Here is a 21,035-nt window from a genome sequence, read left to right as displayed (position 1 = left end):
CTTGACTTAGCTTAAGCTGGGAGTCAAGGCAACGCCACGTGGCGGCTCGGGGTGGCTGGGATGAAGCAACATTTTAACGCTAAAGCTACGTGTTAAGTTACAAGGGCAAACTAGGCAGCGGCGCGCCGATAACGCGGTTAAGGCGCCTAAAATGCGGCAATGCTAAAGAAAAAAGCGAAAGCAGCTGCAAAACTAACCAAAACACACATAAACGAAAATCAAAACAAAAACAAACGCACACACTACCAATTTACCGGCAAAATGCACGTGATGAGAGAGAGAGAGAGTGAGAGAGACCGAGGAAGAGAAAGAGAGAGAGTGCGACTCGTTCGTTAAATCAACGAACTGCAACTAAACGAAGGATATATGAACGACTGGACGAATGGCGCAGAATCCAACGAGTAGTATAAAAGCGTTGCCATCGAAAGCCAAGCAACGCATTTTCCTGTCGACAGTTGTGAGATAAAGACCCAAAGAACCAGAAAAAAAGGAAACCTGGAAAAGAAATCCACAGAAGGACCAAAACGAAACGTGTGTCTCTTTCTCTTTCGCTCTTTGTGTTTGTGGTGATGTGAAAACAAAAGTGAAACTTTAAGGAGAAGAACCCAAAGTATATATATATATACCTATATATACAAAACTCGGAACCATCAAGTGCAGTTGTTTGACACCAAGTGTAAAAGGATTTTCTATTTTTGCGCCTTCTCAAAAGTGTTTTTGTGTGTGTGTGTGTCTGTGAGTAAGTGTGTGTTTGGCAAGTGCAACGAAAAAGTTATCCACTTAAAGCGAATGCATATAATACTTAAAGATTTCAAGACATTTGATTGATTGTACATTGCGAGAGTATATATATACATATATTTTTGGCCATGCTTAGGGCCAGGCCAAAACGTATGCGCCATAAGCCCCTTTGGGCTTTAATATCCTTGACCGTATTGCTATTGGTTTTGCCGGATAAGAGTAATGCCAATACAGAAACCGTTGAGACAACAACAACCACAGCGGAGCCAGGTGAGTAATTTTTAGAAATGACCTTGTTCATAAACGCACACACACACACACAAACAGAGAAACACACGACTTAACACACATACACAGCTGTAGGGGAAGAAGAAAAACCTAAAGGAAGCAGCGAAAAAGCGCCAACGCAAATAAACTGCTAAAACAAATGAAATATTTTCACCCATTTCCTGACTAAGGGTATCATTATTTTCGCATCACATTTGCCACACTCTGAATAAAAGTAAAAATCTAAGCAATTAGCGTTTAATAAGCTGAATGCATGAACAAAGGAGTTTTGCAAGAAATAATTCTTGATGGATTGATATTAAAGTTGAGGATGTCATAAGTCCTAATAAGTTTTCTGAGCACTTGCAATCAATTTGTTCGAAACCGAATAGGGAAAATTGAGGGTATGAGGGGTTTTAAGAAGATATTTTGGTTTTCAAACGGGTAAAAAACTTATTCAAATGTTTTCAAAGCTAACCCAACTCCTTCTTTTATACCTATATTGGTTACTTTGACACAATGCAGTTAATACTGCCCCTTTCCCCCTTCTGACACTTGAGTCTATGAAAATATACAACAAATTTTTAACAAATACAAGAAGAATTGAAAAACAAGAAGCTAATGCAAAAGACTCTTGGAAGGTTTCCAGATGGGGAACCCTTATCATAATTTAGAGGTTTGTTCGTTAACAAAGATATTTAAGATGAAAACTCTAAAAATTTAGACACTAGGCTCCGTAAATCGAGTTATTCTAAAGCTCAGCATCAATGGCAAGTGTAGTCAGTTTTCGTCATAAGTAACACCTCAGCTTCCGGCATCAAATGAAGAAGCTTAAGTCCAATCAAAACAAAAGAATACAAAACAGGAGAAAAGAAAAGGAAAAAAGGAAGCAAACAACAAGCAAAGGAAAAAAAAGGTAGCCGGGTAATAAAAACGTGATAGACTAGAATTAGGGGTTGTATTGCCCAGGAGTCGTCAGTCGATTCGAGTCGAATCGAATCCGGAGGGGTTGGGTAGATATGCGTATAAAGTAATTAATTTCCATATCGTGAAATGGATAAATTGCGTCGCAAAATTCACCGAATGGCAAATTGCGTTTATTTTTTCCCCTTGTTTTTTTCGGTTTTTTTTTTTTTTTGCGTGTTTAATGTATGTATGAGAGATGAAAGAGTGAGTTGAAAAATGACGCAGTTTTCAAGCCAAGTCAATTTCAGGAGCAGGAGAATGCTGCAGGTAGCCAATGGCAGTTGCCACCAGGAGCACTGCAAATATTTGCTCAACACATATGAAGCGAAAGGAATTTAATTTACATGGGGCAAACCGAACGCAGAGCAAAAACGGAATGTAGAATTGCAGCCAAGTTTGGCTGAGTCTGTCATAAAATTTGACTTATGCGACAGAGAGACAAAAAGAGAGAGATAGAGAGAGAGAGAGACAGATACTGAGAAGAGAACTACTGATGAAATATGCAATAACACAAATGGCAACTAAAAGAAAGAAAAGAAAAAACTGTCGAGTACATACCATAAATCTTAAAGCTACAGCCAGAAATGCTCATGCTCTACTGATGATGATGATGACGATCATGATGCGGGGAAGGAACAAAAGTAGAAGTAAAAGATTATGTTGCATACCCCCAGGCGAAATGGTCTCACATGCGTTTTTCGAGCTTAGAACAAAAGCCAAAGTCAGCACACATTGACACAGCGGAGAGCGGAATAGAGAGGGCGAGGGGGTGAGCATTATGCATGCAAATGTTATAACTGACTAACAAACTGTCAAAATCGCAGTTACAGCTAGCACAAAAAATGAAAATGAAATGGAAATGGAAAGCGTATGACAAAAAAAAAAAAAAGAAAAGAAAAACCTCTCTCTTAGATATTATGCCATCTATAGTGTCATACACACACATATATATATATATTTAGTGTACGTGGGTGTGGGTGTGTGTGTGTGCAAGTTAAAAGATAAAGATGACTTGGTCGTCACCTCCCCCTGCCGACCGTCCGTCTGTCTGTCTGTCGTCCTTTTGCTCTGCGTGTTTTGCATAAATGCAGTTGAAACTGAAGCAAACTATGGGGAATATCAAGCAGATATGCCAGAAGAAACTGCTTCTCCTATTTTTTTTCTCTCGCTTTATGAATGATTTATAAACCAACGTTCAGCTGCCGCCACCGTTGCCACCACTGACTAGTTTCCCAGCGATTATCAGCAGCGGCTACTCCCTCCCACTCTGCCCTCCTCTGATATAGATATGAGCAAAAACTAAACCAACTTACCGAAACATACATATAACGAGCGGAATGGCCTTAAATACCCTTAAGCATCATTTCCATATAGGAGAAGGTTGCTTTCAAATTGTTTCTCATCATATTTGTCCACTCACTCACTCACCTACTCAATACATTTGTTCAATTATTAAGTTGCTGCTGCCAAAGGGTCCCAATGTGACCCAATTCGGTTTAGTCAAAGGGCAGCTCTCTCTCTCTCTCGCATCTACCCTACAAATTTGAGCTAAACTCAAGCAGTTAGAGGTACATTTTACTTTAGGCAAATATATGATTAAAGTGCTTTGAGAGTGTCTAGAATAAGAGAAAGTAGTAACATAAAGAAAATATATAAAAATATATAGAAGGTTGAAATATTCTTTACCAAGAACACAGATTAATATGGAATTTAATGCTCATGATATTGTTTATATGTACGTAACATACATAATCAATATAAAATAGTGCATTTTTACCTTTGACGGATTCACTGGTGTCCATGTTCAGATCTACATAGGTAAAGAACCAACAGTATCGACCATTGATTTCTTAAAATAGGGCTTGCAAAAACTGCTGTTTGATATTATTATCATGCACAATTCAACATTCAGAATCCTATTTACGTATACACTATTGTGGAAGCGAGAACGTCTCGTGCTCTCGCCGTCACTTATCGTGCTTTCGCTAAAGTCAACGTCAGGAACAGGAATTATTTGTAGTCTCATTTCGTTTAATGATCTGATACAAAACGGAAGTATATAAAAAAATTATTTAAAATAATTTTAGTTTTCGTGTCTCTTTCATTACAATGGCGGAAATTTTAGTGAACGAAGCCAATATTATAGCGTTCCTACGCGGAAAGATCGAGCCGCAACCGTTGGGCCAGATCGTGGCGCACTTTGATAATAAGACCACGGATGCGATCAAGCGTAAAGCAGTGGTGGAGCAGGTGCTGGAAGTCTTGAAAACCTCCACCCAGTCTGGTGCCATTCAGGAGAGGAATAAATTTTACTATTCCGAAACTCATGTGGAGGATGTGCAATAGAATGTCTACTCCGTCTACATGGTACCGACAGATTAACCTTAGCCAATTATGCATTAAAATAACACCAAGCTTAATTCTACGGTTAATTAAAGAGGAAAGGTTAATCAAAAGAAGTCTACTAGAATACGAGGGCAAATTGACATTGTGATTCCAGCTTACCCCAGCTTCTCCGTCAGCTTCTCTTGACGATCTCCGTCTGGATCGTGAACTTCTATAAACCATATCGGTTGTATACATATCCCGGACTCAGCAGGATCGTATCTGTTTATTTGATTTGTTGCCATATTCGTTGATATTCTCACATAGGTTTTGGGGCTAATGCTGAACTAATTTTCAAAGGGTTCTTGGAGCTATCAGTATTTATATTTCTAGTACAAATACTAGTTAAAAAACTGGATTCAATTGATATCAGCCTCTATTATTAAATGCTGCAAGAGGTTTTCCTTATATATTTCAATAAATTTAAATATCATCAAGATACTATTATCTTAACACTACGTATTAAGCCGACCTAAAGCCAATGGAATATTGTCCTAAATATAAACGAAAGACTTTTCTTCTCTTCATTTGACAATATGAGCAATATGAGTCCAGAACTCATTTATTCAAAAAATATGTCAAAAATGACACTGTAAAAGGAAAAAGGGAGATTCAGCTAATGAAACTGATCCCAAATGCTCCATAAACAGTCAATAAATTTCTGCTTTAAATGTAATTTTAAATTATTTACAACTTTCAAACATATATTTTCTTCAAATTTGCTTTGTTTTTAATTTTACTTTCGTTTCACGAGCTTTACGGTTATATTATTTTTGTTTCTTAAAGTGATGCCCATGTGAAATTCAAAAGTTTTCGGATCAACTAGAGGTAATACTTTAAAGTGTTTTAGCACAACAACCAGCAAAGTTTTCATTTCCAAAATGGCATATTTTTGACCTATGTACAATGGAAGAAGAATAATACAAATAAATTAAAGTTAAATTATTCAAATATGGTTCACTTACCTATGCAATTACGCTGACCCGCACTGAAGGGCAAATAGGCAAAGGTATGACGATCATTTGAGTTCTCGTTGAGAAAACGTTCGGGTTGAAATTCATCTGCCTGTGGCCAATATTTTGGGTTACGATGTATATCGAAGACATGCAAAGTGATTTGAGTATAGGGGGGTAAAATTAAACCATTTGCCAACTCAGTTTCGCGTGTGGTCTGACGTCCCATAATCGGCACCGAGGGATACAGACGCAAATTCTCCTTGATAAAGCATTCCAAATATTTCATTTTGGACAATTGAGTAATGTCCAGATTGCTAAAGTCATCTAAGAAGAAGCATATACAATAAAATTTTGTGTATTGAATTGAAAAGGATCAATCCTACCCTCAATATACTCTTGAATTTCTTTGTAGCAAAGTTCCTGCTTCTCGGGGTATTGAGCCATGTTCATAAGACCAAATATTAGACCAATTGAAGTGGTATCAAATCCTTCAAACATCAAAGTGTCCACCTCTTCACAGATGCCAGCATGATCTATGAGGCCATCTTTCTCAGCCAAAAGTAAGGTATCCAACATGGCGAAACGTTGCTTCTTGTTGATAAAACTGCAAAAGAGAGTATAAATTATAGAAACCGAAACTTTTTCAAATCACTTTTGCTCACATGTCATCGTCTGCTGTTTGTGTCCTTTTCCTTTCGGCCAGTTCGTCTTCAAAGAGTATACGTCTTTTGGCTATAATCTCACTGGAGAAGTCATGAACTTCTTTTAAGTATGGTTCATAATCGCTTGCCGCTAATAGATTATACAAGTGATTATTCCAATAAAGAGGATTACTCAAACGTCTGATAAAGCATTTTTCAATCATTTTAAAGCTTTCGCGATAACGGTCCCCCTTCTCGGCCATATCATCCAATTTAATGCCCATGGCGGTTTCTAAAAATAGAGAAGAATATATTTATATAGATACATTTTCAATATTTAAAATTTTCCAACTCACCACAAACACTATTCAGGGTAAAACGTGGAATAAGCTCACTAAGAGATATCTCTGTTTCCTCCTGGCCAATAAAAGGTTGCACAAATTTGATACTTTCCGATCTGCAGACAAACAAAATTTGATAAGATAAGATTTTTTTGCATAAGAAACTTAGTTAACTTACTTGAAAATCTCTTGAAACTGTCCCAATATATTGAAATGAAATGTTGGTGTTAACATCTTGCGACGCATATGCCATTTTTTACCTGCAATGGATAAGTTATATATTTTTGGAAAGTCCTTAAGAAAGAAGTTTCGCCTACATACTTGTTGAGGTCAATAGTCCAGTTTTAAGAGCCGGATGTAAAAATTCATAGACCAATCCCTTGGTTATCAAATTCTGATCGTTAAGTATTAGTTCCGCATTTTCGGCATCAATAATATTATAAATGGGCACACCCATTCCATATTGTATATAGCTTCTTCCCAATGTCTTGGCCAAGTTACGCGAATAGTTAAACACACCAGCTGGATATAGGAATACAGTAAATTTAGATCACTTATCGGTCTTTTCTTATGAACTTACCATCGTCTTTGCCATATAAATCCAAACAATTGCCAAATATCGTACGTCCGGGGGGTAAGGCGGCTATACTCTCCACAGTTTTTCCTGGCCTGGCTCGCACTCGTCGTGAACAGAATGAGAGTATAAAGTAATCATTGTTAAGTTTATATAACCAATGTATAAGAACGGCTAATGCAGTGAACCACAAGAAAGCAATTATCATGATGTTCGCTCTAGCAAGTTTCCGTTGATACTGAAATTTTTCTCTAGTACAATCGACCCCACCAAAACAGACCTTATCACTTATTTAGTATACATATGTATGGACACAATACTCAACAACGAATAAAACATTGATAAGATTAATTCTGTTTCGCCAGGCAAACTTTTTGAGGAAAGTTTTTTCATCTATGTATATTCTACAAATATTCTAAATCTACTTTCTTTTCACTAGCTTAACTCGAATATTATTTTTGGTTCTTAAAGTGATGCCAGCATGAAAACCAAAAGACTCCGGATCCATTATGGGTAAAACCTTAAAATATTTGAGAACGACAACCAACAAAGTTTTCATTTCCAAGAAGGCATATTTTTGACCTACACCAAAGGAAGATAGTAATTAGTTGAGAGTTTAGAGGTTAGTCGGATTAACTTGCCTATGCAGTTCCTTTGACCCGCACTGAAGGGCAAATAGGCATAAGTATGCCTATCCTTTGAGTTCTCCTTGGAAAAACGTTCGGGTTGAAATTCATCTGGTTGAGGCCAATATTTAGGATTGCGATGTATATCGAATACTTGCACACCGATTTGAGTATTTGTGGGTAGTATTAAACCATTTGCCAATTCAGTTTCGCGTGTGGTTCTACGAATTACAATGGGCACGGGGGGAAATAGACGCAAAGTTTCCTTCATGAAACATTCAATATATCTTAATTTGGACAATTGTGTCATATCCAAGTTGCTGAAGTCATCTAGAAAAAGGGATATATATATTTAAAAATGTGGCTTAATGGCTCATGTGTTACCCTCAATATGCTCCTGAATTTCGGCATGGCACAAGTCCTGCATCTCAGGGTAGAGGGCCATGTTCATCAGACTAAATATAAGACCATTTGAAGTGGTATCAAATCCTTCAAACATCAAAGTGTCCACCTCTTCGCAAATGCCTGAATGATCTATAAGACCATCTTTCTCAGCCAAAAGTAAGGTATCCAACATGGCGAAACGTGTCTTCTTTTTAATGTAGCTACATTAAATCGGTATTAAAATTAGAATTAATTAATTAGTTAATTGATATCTGACTTACATATCATCATCTGCCGTCTGAGTTTTTAGTTTCTCCGCCAATATGTCCTCAAGGAGTATACGTCTTTTGGCTATAATCTCACTGGAAAAGTCATGAACCACTTTCAGAAAAGGCTCGTTTTTACTGGCCACAAATAAATTATAGAAGCAATTATTCCAATACAAAGGATTACTCAGACGTTTGATAAACGATTGCTCAATCATTTCAAAACTTTCACGATAACGATCCCCCTTTCCGGGCATATCATCTAATTTTATACCCATGGCGGTTTCTAAACAAAGCAAAAAATCTAGTTTTAGATATATATGTATATGTATGTAGGCCGACTACAACTCACCACAAACACTATTTAGGGTAAAGCGTGGTATAAGCTTACTTAGAGTTATCTCCGATTCGTCCTGTCCAATAAATGGCTGAACAAATTTTATACTCTCCGATCTAAAAAAAAAAATAGTAATTCGATAAGATAATGTTTTCTTTTTGGAAAGTTTAGTTGACTCACTTGAAAATCTCTTGAAATTGTTCCAATATATTGAAATGAAATGTGGGTGTTAGCATCTTGCGACGCATATGCCATTTTTTTCCTATATGGACACTAAAAACTTATATACAAATTACTTGGATTAAGTTTTTGCTTACTCACCAGTTGAGGTCAATATTCCAGTTTTAATAGCTGGATGTAAAAAATCATAGATCAATCCCTTGCTTATCAGATTCTGATCGTTGAGCATTATCTCTGCATTTTCAGCATCAATAATTTGATAAGCTGGAACTCCCACATTATACTGTATATAACTTCTCTTCATGGTCTTCGCCAAATTGCGAAAATAGTTGAAAACTTCACCTAGAGTAGAACTCCGATTACTATCGATTGTATAACTCCCAGGGGGGACTCAGCTTACCATTGTCTTTGCCATATAAATCAAAGCAGTTGCCAAATATCGTACATCCTGGGGCTACGGAGGCTATACTGTCCAACGATTTGCCCTCCTTGGCACGTACTCGCCGAGAGAAGAACGAGAGTATATAGTAATCGTCACTGACTCTATATATCCAATGAAGTAAAACTGATAACGCGAAAATTGGCCATATATAACAGAAATCCATGATGTTTGCTCTACCAAGTTTCAATTCCAAATGAGAATTTGCCAGCAAAACATATAGTATATACTTATACTTAATACTTTTTAAAGGTACAAAGCTAGATAGTAGGCAACAACTAATAAAAACATTGATTAGATTACTCAAGTTTTTGTCGACTGTCTGTGAGAGAAAGAGAAACTTGTACTATTTATTACTATTTTTTTTTAATAGATTACAAATGTTAGATACAGCTGATGAACTTGAAATTAAAAATGAATTAAAATTTAAAGAATTTCGCACATTTACACACGATTTCATTTAACTCTTTGTAAAGACTAAAAATTTAAATTTAAAACTTGTTTTTATCCATAAAATCGGCGGTATAATATTGACGACCTTACTTGAACAAAAGTTAAACTAAAGAAATGAATGGATGAGTATGAATAACATGAAACTCATCATTAGAATTACTTTTTTGCCGAATCATCATTATGATAAGGCCTGAGCGTAAAGCTTAGGTACTTTATTCTCTCTCTCTCTCTCACTCTCTCTCTCTCTTCTTCTCTCTGCTGGAAGTCTCTAATGGATTACGGAGATAAGAACTATGTGTGGTAGGTCAGCATTATCAACACGTTTTTGGTTTATCAATATGGCCAAATTTATAGTAAGCATGACTTGGCTGATTAAAATGATTTACATAAGATTAAAATTGATTTGACGAGCAGGTTGTACCAATTTTAAATTATAAATATCAAAGAAGTTAAATTCGGCTATGCCGAAGTTTATATACCCTTGCAGTCCTTGACAATAATAATTTCACATGTTCAAAATTTGTTTTCTGCAACTCAATTCATTAATATACAAACAAAACAATTTTACTCTTCATACTATGTACAATTTGTTCTTCTTCTTCCCTCATTCCCTAAGCAAAGCAACGCACGCATACACATACAGTTTATGTAGCGTTGCGTCTGTGTGTGTATGCATGTGCTCTGTTGATTTGATGATGACGTAGTAGGCAGCAAGCAGAGCTGCCGGCAGCGATTGAACCGATTTATATAGACTGTAACTTGTGTTCTATTTATCCGATCAGGGTCAAATTTTGGGATCTGAGATTTTATATCAAATTCTATTATATTGGTAAATTTCATGGGGATACTCCAATTTTTGCAAAAATTTTTGTTCCAGAGCTATATGATATAGTAGTCCGATCCCAAAGATTTTCATACTTTATCTCACCCGGGTAAAAAAAAAGCTCCCAAAAAAAATTTCATCCCGATAGCTCTTAAGATGGCTGAGTAAAACGCGTACGCACCGACGGACAGACGGACATGGCTATATCGACTTAGCTTCTCATGCTGATCAAGAATATATATACTTTATGGGGTCGGAAACGTCTCCTTCTGTGCGTTACAAACATCTGACCAATTTTATAATACCCTCTGCAAGGGTATAAATATATGAATGTCTCACTTGCTAATTCAAATCAGCACCGGATTAAGCCAATTAGGGGCCTGTGGCAATCCTAATACCTAAATGTAACAAGATCAATGAATGAAAATATATCAAAATCGATAAATCTTTGCTCAGTTTGTCGGGTTGAAGGATTCAAGGCTCGGAGACCGTAGCTTTTGATTAACCTGCTAAATAACTAATCCTGCACTGATGCAAAACTCTATTTAAGACCTACTTAAAGTTTTGCTTCCTTTGGTTTTTGTAGGCCAAAGTTGTCCAACTGATTTTATTATCAAATTAATATTAAATCTTAAATTAATGTTAAATCTGTTTTTCTATTGCGTAGAAGCAGTCAAAAAGTATGAGGTATAAGGTACTTAGAATAGTCTTATTCATTTATAAGTACAAAAAACTAGACAAGCGAAAAGAATTTAATATTCTAGTAGGGAAACAGAACTCGAATATCAAAATTTTCTATAGTTCAAAAGGAAGAAATAGATTACGCAGAAAGCAATTACGCTTTATTATATAAAAATTAGCTAAAAAAACAGTCCTTCACTTTATAATGGGCTTATGTTTTGAGCCATTAAATTAATTATTTTGAACTTAATTACATACAAATGATATAAAAATGTGTAAAGACATATTGATAATTATTTGAAGCATTTTTGCCTACTTAAAATGCAATGTATTCATAGTAGCATTGACCTAGTTTCCTTTTTTATCGACTCTGCTCCTCATTTCTTTTCATCCTTTTTTGCTTTTTGTGTTGCAACTATGATATGGGTGCAGTTGCATTGTTCTAATCGAATAAGCGTAGGACTTTGGATGGCTCCAGTCCAGCTAATTGGCAACAATTACAAAAGGACAAAATGCAATTTGGCTAGATTTACAACAGTTGACCCAGTTTTTATGCATTGCACACACACACACACACACACTTAAAAGGAAATGAGAAGTTTTAGGGAGAAATGGGAGAATTTTATTGTTGCCAATGGCGTTGACTTGACTTTAGTTTACTTCACTTTGGACTTGGGCGATGGAGATGGCGATGCAACTTCGACTCGTCGATAACTTTGAGAAAACGAGGAAAATTCAATTGAAGAAAGAAAAGGATTGCTTCGTTTGAGTGTGTGGAAAATGTATGTGTGTGTGCGTGTGTGTATGTGTGTGACGTTGTGCATATTGAAAAATTTTGCAATTTCGATGGCACTTGAAAGTTATTAAATTAGATGGCATTCTACCATATACATATAAAATATTTATAACTAAAAGTTGTTGACGATGACTTTTTCTCTTTCTCTTTTTCTCTCTGTTTGTAGATGCTTCGCCTGGTTGTCGTGCACCGGATGTACGCTTTACCATCAGCAAACCGGAAATGACCACAGAGCAGCCGTATGCGAAATTTGAGACCACTCAGGTATATCTGCCAGAGGATTTCACCACAGCCGATGTGGAATTTGTCGATTCAATTGGTGTAGCCCGACATCCCAGCGAGAATCATGCAGCGATTGTGAATCCCTATTCCATTGATTTGGGCGATGGAGAGGGCGGCATGCATTCCGCTAGCCTGGTGGCCGATGACGATGTGGCCGATGATGAGGCCGACGATGACACAGATGATGGGACCGATGAGGAAGGTGGCCGACGAAACGTGGGGGAGGATGGCTCCTACAAGCGTCTCAATAGCAATCGCAAACAGGGCAAGAAGCGACGTTCCGGTTCCGGTCGTCGTCGCCGCATTGAAAATGAGAATGGACAAACTGGACGTGGTCGTGGCAGTCGTTATAAGCGTCATGCCATATTGCATGATGCGGAGGCTTCACCGGATACAGATCGTTGGTCTGGCAGTAAATTGGCTGCCGAGGGAGATGTCTACTATGTCCATATAGCGGATATACTAAAGAGCCGCGAACCGAATCGAGAGTTGCGTTCCAAGCTCCACAAATTGAAGCTGAAGGCCAGGATGACCAAGTGTATGGCCAAGGAGGGAGCCACCATGGAAATGTGCCAGAAGGTGGTGAAGACCAAGAAACTGCTCAAGCCCAAGAAGGCAAAGGAAGGTGAGATGAGGCCAGGGGAGAAAGATAATACTCACCATCAGACACATCATCGCCGCCGCGGTGACAGTCACGATGCAGAGCTCGACCAGCGTGACATCACTGCGCGTTGGCGTCGCAGCAGCAGCAGCAACAACAGCTCCATCTCTAGCCAGGCCAAAGGGGATCCCGGACTGCTGCTGCTGCAGGAGGACGACGAGGAGAATCCGCAGTATAATAATCAGTCGAGCAGTGCAGCAGTGGCCCTGCAACGTGTAAAGCGCAAGTCGGGCAAGACCACGGGTGCACTGAGCCGTCCGAAAGGCGGTGGCGATTCCAGCTCAAAGACCACCAGCCGCAAGGATAAGGGTAAGTTTGGCACTTACACGTAGCCGGCCAGACACTGGCAATGCCACAGTGCCCAATGCTTATAATGAATTGCCGCCGCTGTCGCTGTCTCGTTGTCTGTCTGTCCGTCTGTGTTGTGCAGAATGTAGAATGGATGGCCAAAAGCAAATTTGGAGAGAAAAAAAAAACAATAGCCAAGTCTTCGGTTCATTCATCGAAGCGGCAAGTAAGGGCTCTGGCAAATGCAGCACACGGCAATTGAAAAACAATTTTCCATAATATTTCTGAACAATAAAGTAACAAATGAGAAAGTTTTCTTGATTATAGTTTACAATAATCACTTATTTCGGTTTATTGATAAAACATTCAACAAACTAAGCAATTAAATTCAGTGAGAGGTTTCCTAAAAGATATCCTTCTCCTCTATAATAATGAAATTTCTTTCGAACTCATCCTGTTTACCTTGCTAAACTAATCCCTTTTAATTAAAACTAGGAATTAAAATGTCAAAAATTATACTCAAGGCGTCGATCAAATGATCAATTAACGTAGTTCCAGATCCTATATTTGAATCTTTATAGCTAATTGGCCTCAAATTCAATTGGAATTACAATTTTCAAAGGAAACTAGGTTCAGACTTCCAACTTATTTCTCTTAAACTACAATAAAACTTTAAACTAATTAAAAATCTCAACTGTTAGGTATAAAAAAACAGTTTTAAGAGCTAAATATTAAGCCAAGTATATCTATTGTTATGGCAGATTTTAAGACCGCATTATCCTTTGCCAGGGTCCCCAACGAAAAAAGAAACAAAAGAACTTCAAGTTCAAATTTGATAAGGACACACAGACACAGAGCAAAAAAACATATACCAGAACATGCAACATAAACATCGTTAAAGCTAATCGCAGTCGCTCATTATTGACATTGCCACAGCTCAGCTCAGCTCAGTTCCATCCATTCACTTGCCACCTGCCACCATTTGCCATCTGCTTAACACCTGCACCGCAGCAGATCCACCTCGCTCATTCCCGCCCTATCTATTGTCTCTATCTCTCTCTTTCACACACTTTCTCCTATTACTACTACTACTTCAACTGCTTTTCCCTTTTTCCGATGTAGAAGTATAGAGTGAAGAGCCTTTTGGCATTTCATTTTCCTGTCGTCGTCGTCGTCGTCCTGGTGCTTTATTTGAGTAGCACAAAAATTGATGATGCTGTGTTCCTCATCTTCATCTTCTTTGTGGCGGTCTTTGGTTTGGTTAACTGTCCTCCAAAAGAGTCCAACATTGGACCTGGTTGACCGCCTTTGTCACGAGGAAGCGGCCCTTTCAGGTTTTTCCCTTTTTCCTTTTTTGTTTTCTCTTCTTTTTTTTCCTTTTTTCTGTGTGTGTGTACGCTAGCGCAGCCTTTTGTTTACTTTGTGAATGCTTTTCTTCTGTTTTTTTCTTTTTTTTTTTGCTTCTTTCTATTAGCCAGGAGAGAGGGAGGTGGTTTCCTTCATCGTCGTCCTGGCATAATATTATCTTTCATGTTATCTTTGCCTTTTCACTTCTCGCTTAGAAATGAAGTTGTATCCTGGCCCGAGTCTACCCCAGCCCCGCCAGTTAAGTGGTCGTCCTTGTTGGCGCTTTTAATGCATATCTAACAACCTTAAGTTGGGTTCCCATTGAAGTGCCTTTTTTGATGCACCCATTAACTGCTAGCAAGTAAGGGTATATCTGTCGGAGGTATTGAGGGTTAACTGATGGATGATTTGAGGCATTCCATAAGTCGTCACTCGCTCTCTCTTTCGGAATGTATGTAGTTCTTTTCACTTTTGTTTGAGCCTTTCGTCATTCGCTGCGGTTGAAGTTTGAGTCGGTTTTAATGTGTTTGCCCAAGTGGCGTTTCGCTTTTCACACTCTTTTCTCCCTCTATCTCACACGCATTCTCAAATTGTGTCTATCATTTCGCTGCATTTACATAAAGCTTACCCGCTTTTTCTATCTATCTGTCTATCTATCTATCTATCTATCTCCCCCTTTAACTTTTCTTGGCATTGTACATTGGCCCATTTCATGACAATCGACAACCTTTCTTTCTGTTTCGATTCTCTTCCTGTCGTCGTGTTACTCTTATAGGCATCTATGAGGAGGATGGCTATTCACCGGTGCACCCGGATGACCCTGAATTCGATGAGGATGAGGAGGAGGACGAGGAAGTGGATATATTGCAACAATTTACCGAAGTATCAGAGATACGTTTTCCTGGTGAAATTGGACCCATGGGGGATAGACGTTTGTGTAAAATACGCTGTGTCAAGGGCAAGTGGGTGGGTCCATTGTGCGCCACCAATGAAGAGGGTAAGTGAATGGGACATCGACATCAGCACCACAACCAACAACCACCAAAAACAACCAACCACAAGCACAACCACCACTACCACCACAAATACAAGATATATGCACCACAAAGGAATACATACCTACAATTAAGTCATTAACTAGTTGCCATATTAATACTGAATCAAAATAAACCACAAGAACAACAACATGTTGTTTCATTTCTCTATCTCGCTCTCTCTCTCTCTCACCCATTTCCACCCAATTGCTCTTCCTCTCTCTCTCTCTCTCTCTCTCTTTTTGGTCTACTTTCTCCTAGATGACAATGGAAATGTGAAATTTCAGCCTTTGTATAAAAGTTGCCATGTGAATCGCATACCATCACATCTGCTGCTCAGCTATCGGAATATCTCAGTGGTAAGCAACAACACAACATGCACATTTCACACACACACACACACACACACATTTCAAGCACAACACATACATATACATACATACATTATTATTTACACTCGAAGAAAAAGCCAAGGTACTTTGGTTAGTTTTTCGAGTGTTTTGTAGGGAAAGGGCTACAAGATGAATATAAAGCTTGAATCAACAATTAGTGAGAGCTACTAGGTCACTCTCTCTGTCTCTCCTTATTTCTCTTCTCTGTCACTCTATCCCTGCCTCTATCTCTGTCTCTCTCTCTATATATATCTGTCTCTTTATATCTATATTTAGTCGTAAAATCCAATTCTCATATCTCACAGCCGCACTGCATGCTTTGGAACTTTGGAAGAATTCTTCTGTATCTTGTTTTCTGGTACTCAATCTCTCTCTCCCTTACAGACACCGATACCACCAAATCGCGGCTGGCGTAAAACCCGTTTATCCAAATCGACATTACTCTCAAATAGAGAAATTGTGAGTGGAAAACTGAATACAACAACAACAACAACAAGAACCGAGAATGCGTCTTGGTTTGCGTCTTGAATTTAGCAATGCACTTAGAAACACTCTCTCACACACACACAACCACAACGAAGCGTTTAGCGGGTCCAAATAGTGGGTCCTGGTTATGGCTTTTTCTTAGGCTTAAACACAACTACAGACAAGGAGACTTTCTTCTATTTTTTTTTGCTCTTCTTAAGTTCTATGATGGAAGAGTCGACTGATCTATATCAATGTCTATATCTTTCTTCCTTCCTTTTGTTTATTCTTGCACTTGTCTACTTAAATGCACTGCATTCCTTCTACCTCAAAACTCAAAATACAACCAGAACGTTGGCTGGGATCTGCCGCATGGTCATTCCCTTCAGGCACGATGTGCGGAATTGGGCATCTACAAGCTGCTGGGAGAATCCAGGGTACTTTGCTCGAACGGCTTATGGGCTCCTCGGATGCCCAGCTGTGTGCCCACCACAGTGTTGACCAACTATTCGGAGGACAGTGCTCCCTCGATAAGGATTAAAGTCCTGAATGGTTCGCATTCGTTTGAACCGTCGGGAGTGATGGCTGTGCCACCGCATAGTACCGTATTGCTAGATTGCATGTATCCGAGGGTAAGAGGTACCCCCGAATGGAGTTGGACCAGCTGGTATATGCAGTATGCCACAGGTAATTGAAGTCTTAGCGAGATAATTAACTTGACACTGCGTGACATTGTGCTATAATTGGCAGGCTGGTCACCTGCTTTGGAAGAGAAAGCCGTGCGCTATCGTTTGAGCATCAAGAACATCGAGAATAATGATTCTGGGACATTTACCTGCACTTCGCCGCGTGGTTTGACCAACAGTATTGCTGTCGTGGTGGCCACTTCGATTTGCCCGCAGCTACCAGAGCCGCTGTCGCCGCTAAAATTACGCCTTGAGGGCATTAAGCTTGGCCAGCGGGCCTATTATGATTGCCCCGAAGGCTTTCGGTTGGATGGCTCGTCGAATGCCACCTGCCTGGCCTCCGGCAATTGGTCATCGCCATCGCCAACATGCCATGCCATCCAATGTCCGCGTTTGATGCTGGACGATCCACATCTCAGTTTGATTGAGTTAAATACATCGGCATGGGGGCGAGCGGTGTTCAAATGCCAATGGGGCTTCAAATTAACTGGACCGGCGCAGCTGGACTGTGAGCCGACGGGCGTCTGGAGTGGCCCCGTTCCACGTTGCAAGGGTGAGTTCGAAATAAATAAATAGTCAACTTTGTGGTGAGTTAAAACGTTGAGATCAGCTATTTTATGGAAAATATTAGGTAAAGGATTTTTAATTTGCACCTGTTTTTGTTTGTTTACCTTTACTTTAGCTTATATTTTCCATTCTTGTCAGTTATTGGGGCGTTAAAGTGGTGAGTTGTGGTGAATTGGGGTGAATTAAAGATCATACGTCAGCGATCAGCTTTTCAACAGTGTGGCTGCAGATTTTACTTAATTTTTTTGAGTTATAAATGGGTGTTCGTCTTAGAAACCCTTTTCAGAAGGATTCTATAGTGATAAGTGGAAATGGTTGATATATTTCGTATGTAAACTGTTTATTGACCACATTCGGCTATATTTTCTTTAACTTTCTTTCAACAGTCATTCAGTGTGTGATGCCTGTGGCACCGCTTAATGGACGTATTGGTGGCACCAGCTTGAGCCAGCGACGTCTTACTGTTGGCGCTTTGGTCACCTTCAGTTGCAATGACGGCCACACTCTGGTCGGTGAGTCGAGCATCATATGCACGGAGAATGGATTTTGGTCGCATTCGCCACCATTTTGTAAGTAGACACAGCAATGTTAAGCTGTACAAAAAACAGAAAAAAAATACTATATATTAACGCTGCAAAAAGTGGGCCCTAACACTCAGACCTTAATGAATTAATGACTCTTGTGTTGTATTTCCGCCGATATATCAACGTTAACGAACAAAAATAAACCACACTCAAAAATCGCAAATAAAAAATGTCAACAAACTATATGAATCTGAATCGAATCGAATCATCACCATCATCCCATGCATGCCCATGTGACCCAAATGACCATCTTCACATCTTCATATCGATCTCTCAGGCAAATCACAGTGCCAGTATCCAGGTGATCCGCCCAATGGTTTAATTGCGCCACTGAAATTCAATTACGATGCCGGTGACTACTTGAGTGTGCAGTGTCGTCCCGGTTTCGTGCAGACCAATGAGGATCATCAGAAAAAGGGTCCATTCGAACGGCCCAAGTGTCAGCCAGATGGTAAATGGTCCGATCCATTGCCCAAATGCCGCAGCTATGAGGAAGTATAGGAGATCGAATTCTGAAATCTCATCCGAGATTGAAGTATATCCAAAAATCAAACCACACACACGAATACAGACATACAAAAACACACACACACACACCACACAACATTTTTTAGAAAACCGAGTGATATTTAGATTAAAACAAAACTGAAGCAACCAAAAAATAAGAAACCAAAAGAAAACGTAGTGAGAGGTATCAAAATTTCCAAAGAATTTAACATTTATTTCATTTCATTTGCGGCCCACAAAAAAAAAAAAAAAATAAATAAATTATAATAATAAATAAATTGTTAAACATTTTGAAAGAAAAAATGTAATGTATTATATTAAAACCAAAACGAAAAGAAATTCAAATTGTTAAACTACTTTATCACCTTCTATTTCCATTTTTTCGCTTAAAATCTTTTTTTTTTTTTTTTTATATACATATATACAATATATATAATGTGTATACTATACATTTAACGGATCTCTATCTAAACTATTGTACTAACTAACTAACTTACTCTATAAACTATAAATTATACTCAACCAAAAGCTAATTACAGGTTACACAGTTGCATAAATGTAAAAAAAAAAAAACAAAAAACTTAACCAACAACAAATATATATATATATATACAAAATATATGAGAAATTAGTTTCAAAAGATGTTTACGAGGAGACGATGTTGGTGAATGAGTTGGTTTTAGTTAGTTAGGATGGCAAATTGAAATGAAATGAAAGTCATATCCTTTTTGATTGTACGAATTATAAGAGAACCTAATGTAATGTGACAGCAAATTTGTGTGTGTAAAGAAGAAATGAGATGAAATTTTAAATAAAACTCAAATATATATACACAATATATATGCCAATGCATTTGTATATTTGTTCTGACTTGTGTGTGTGTGTGTCTGTGTGTATTGTGTTAAATCTAATTTCAAATGGTTTTCTACTCTCTCTCTGTGTGTTTTTGAACTTAAATTGGTGAAAAGTGCTGTGCAAAATGTATGCCAAGGAAATGCTGCATATTTCATTATGCCAACCTACCAAATGTGGCATGTGGCATAGCGGATTTCTCCCACTCCCACTCTCTTTTTATCTCTCTCTCTCTCTTGCTCTTTCATGGTATATAAAGTCAACCAGTTGCTAATGCTGATGGCAACGTGGCAACGGGGCAAAAGTCACTGAATGAATGGGAGTGAAATGCAAAAATGTACAGAGAATGAGAGTAAAGGAGAGGGGTGGGTGGAGGGGGCATCCAATGCTCATACGCCCAGGGGTGCAGCTATAACCTAAAGGGGTCTACGCCACAACTTTAGGTTAGTGAATGAAAAGAACTCTCTGGATATTGACATTTATCTTCTTGAGGCTTATGGCCTCAGCTGCATTAGGCTTATATATCTTATATCAATTTTTAATAATTATTAAATTATAAATCAATCAAACAAAGAGGTAAGTTTAAAGGTTTAATTAATTAGGTGGAATTTAAAACTTTGTTATCCCAAATTTGGTTTGCTTTTCAGTCGCCTTTTAAATTAAACCATTTAAGTAAATAATTTGATAAATCAATTGATGAAAATTATTTACAATTCAGTTTTAAGTTGGAAAATTGTTTGTTAGTTTTATGTTTATTCATTCAAAATACTTTTCAACTAATTGATGGTCCTAAATGGATAAATTTAATGGAAATATTGCACAAACTTGTAAAAATTAATATAAATACTATATATGTCCTTAGCTTCCCTTAATCGATTTCTAGAAAGAAGTCGTTTCTATATACATAATTTAAGAGAGTTATACTTATGAATTAGAAATTATACGAGTTACAAGTTTTCATCAATATGTTAATGAGAATGAACAATGGGAAAAGTTGCGAACAAAAGATTCTTTATATATACAAGATAAGCTATGACGTCTCCTCCTCCAACGAGGTTAATAAATTAAAAGTCAAAAATATAAATATATAACTTTCTGGATTCAAAAAGGGTCACCATATAACAAACAAGGTTTTCTGTTTATGTCCTATGTTGTGTGTCTTGTTTTAAACATATATACATAGATTTCAATGTATTTAAACACTAGTTTCTAGCAATACCAAATCCAATCCAAAACCTTATATATAAAAAAATTGGTAAGAATTAGTAAATACTATTAGAAACTTGTGTAACAACTTTAGGAAACTCTTTGAAACTTGTCAAAAATCATAAGCTAGATAGCATTTTAATATTTAGTAATCAAAGCATTCCTTGATTCCATTTTTAAGTCCCTCTAAGCCACAAGATATGAGCTACGCCTATGTCTGCAATTCACCTGCTCATATACACAGAAGGGCAAAATTAATTTGTTTTGTTCTCTTACCTTTTTTGGTTTTTGTTTTTATTCCGCTGCTG

The 21,035-nt window shown here is 37.9% G+C and overlaps 2 protein-coding genes across 4 annotated transcripts; one reads left to right on the top strand and one right to left on the bottom strand.

The window, feature by feature from the left end:
• Window positions 1-450: 450 nt before the first annotated feature.
• On the top strand, window positions 451-19,521 carry hig (hikaru genki). Of its 3 annotated transcripts, XM_068292170.1 has the most exons (9): window positions 451-1,011; window positions 12,023-13,108; window positions 15,210-15,431; window positions 15,730-15,827; window positions 16,245-16,319; window positions 16,676-17,012; window positions 17,076-17,564; window positions 17,965-18,147; window positions 18,440-19,521. In XM_068292170.1, the coding sequence occupies exons 1-9, from the start codon at window positions 870-872 to the stop codon at window positions 18,661-18,663; spliced, it is 2,856 nt and encodes a 951-aa protein (XP_068148271.1). In that variant the 5' UTR covers window positions 451-869; the 3' UTR covers window positions 18,664-19,521. The 3 variants fall into 3 exon arrangements, with proteins under 3 accessions (XP_068148271.1, XP_068148272.1, XP_068148273.1); XM_068292171.1 differs by lacking the exon at window positions 16,245-16,319; XM_068292172.1 differs by lacking the exon at window positions 16,245-16,319 and having other exon boundaries at window positions 17,965-18,577.
• Window positions 5,065-9,273, bottom strand: LOC137577708 (uncharacterized). Its single transcript, XM_068291239.1, has 16 exons — window positions 9,065-9,273; window positions 8,806-9,006; window positions 8,665-8,746; window positions 8,500-8,600; window positions 8,163-8,433; window positions 7,882-8,102; window positions 7,513-7,827; window positions 7,297-7,453; window positions 6,878-7,122; window positions 6,619-6,819; window positions 6,476-6,557; window positions 6,313-6,413; window positions 5,978-6,248; window positions 5,699-5,919; window positions 5,325-5,639; window positions 5,065-5,256 (listed from the first exon to the last, which is right to left on the bottom strand). Exons 1-16 carry the CDS (start codon window positions 9,267-9,269, stop codon window positions 5,096-5,098), a joined length of 3,150 nt encoding a protein of 1,049 aa, XP_068147340.1. The 5' UTR covers window positions 9,270-9,273; the 3' UTR covers window positions 5,065-5,095.
• Window positions 19,522-21,035: the final 1,514 nt, after the last annotated feature.

This window comes from Drosophila tropicalis, unplaced genomic scaffold (assembly GCF_018151085.1).
Source record: "Drosophila tropicalis isolate 14030-0801.00 unplaced genomic scaffold, ASM1815108v1 contig_593, whole genome shotgun sequence".
NCBI lineage: Eukaryota > Metazoa > Arthropoda > Insecta > Diptera > Drosophilidae > Drosophila > Drosophila tropicalis.
This window is presented reverse-complemented; position numbering and strand designations above follow the sequence as displayed.

What these genes read in the sequence shown, in the direction of transcription:
- hig (XM_068292170.1), top strand. Translation starts at nt 870, where the DNA reads ATGCTTAGGGCCAGGCCAAAACGTATGCGCCATAAGCCCCTTTGGGCT. An exon ending in GCTATCGGAATATCTCAGTG is followed by an intron (nt 15,828 to 16,244) that starts GTAAGCAACAAC and finishes TCTCCCTTACAG; the next exon opens with ACACCGATACCACCAAATCG. An exon ending in CCCCGTTCCACGTTGCAAGG is followed by an intron (nt 17,565 to 17,964) that starts GTGAGTTCGAAA and finishes TTCTTTCAACAG; the next exon opens with TCATTCAGTGTGTGATGCCT.
- LOC137577708 (XM_068291239.1), bottom strand. Translation starts at nt 9,269, where the DNA reads ATGGATTTCTGTTATATATGGCCAATTTTCGCGTTATCAGTTTTACTT. An exon ending in TGGACTATTGACCTCAACAA is followed by an intron (nt 6,558 to 6,618) that starts GTATGTAGGCGA and finishes TATCCATTGCAG; the next exon opens with GTAAAAAATGGCATATGCGT. An exon ending in GGGTCAGCGTAATTGCATAG is followed by an intron (nt 5,257 to 5,324) that starts GTAAGTGAACCA and finishes CATTGTACATAG; the next exon opens with GTCAAAAATATGCCATTTTG.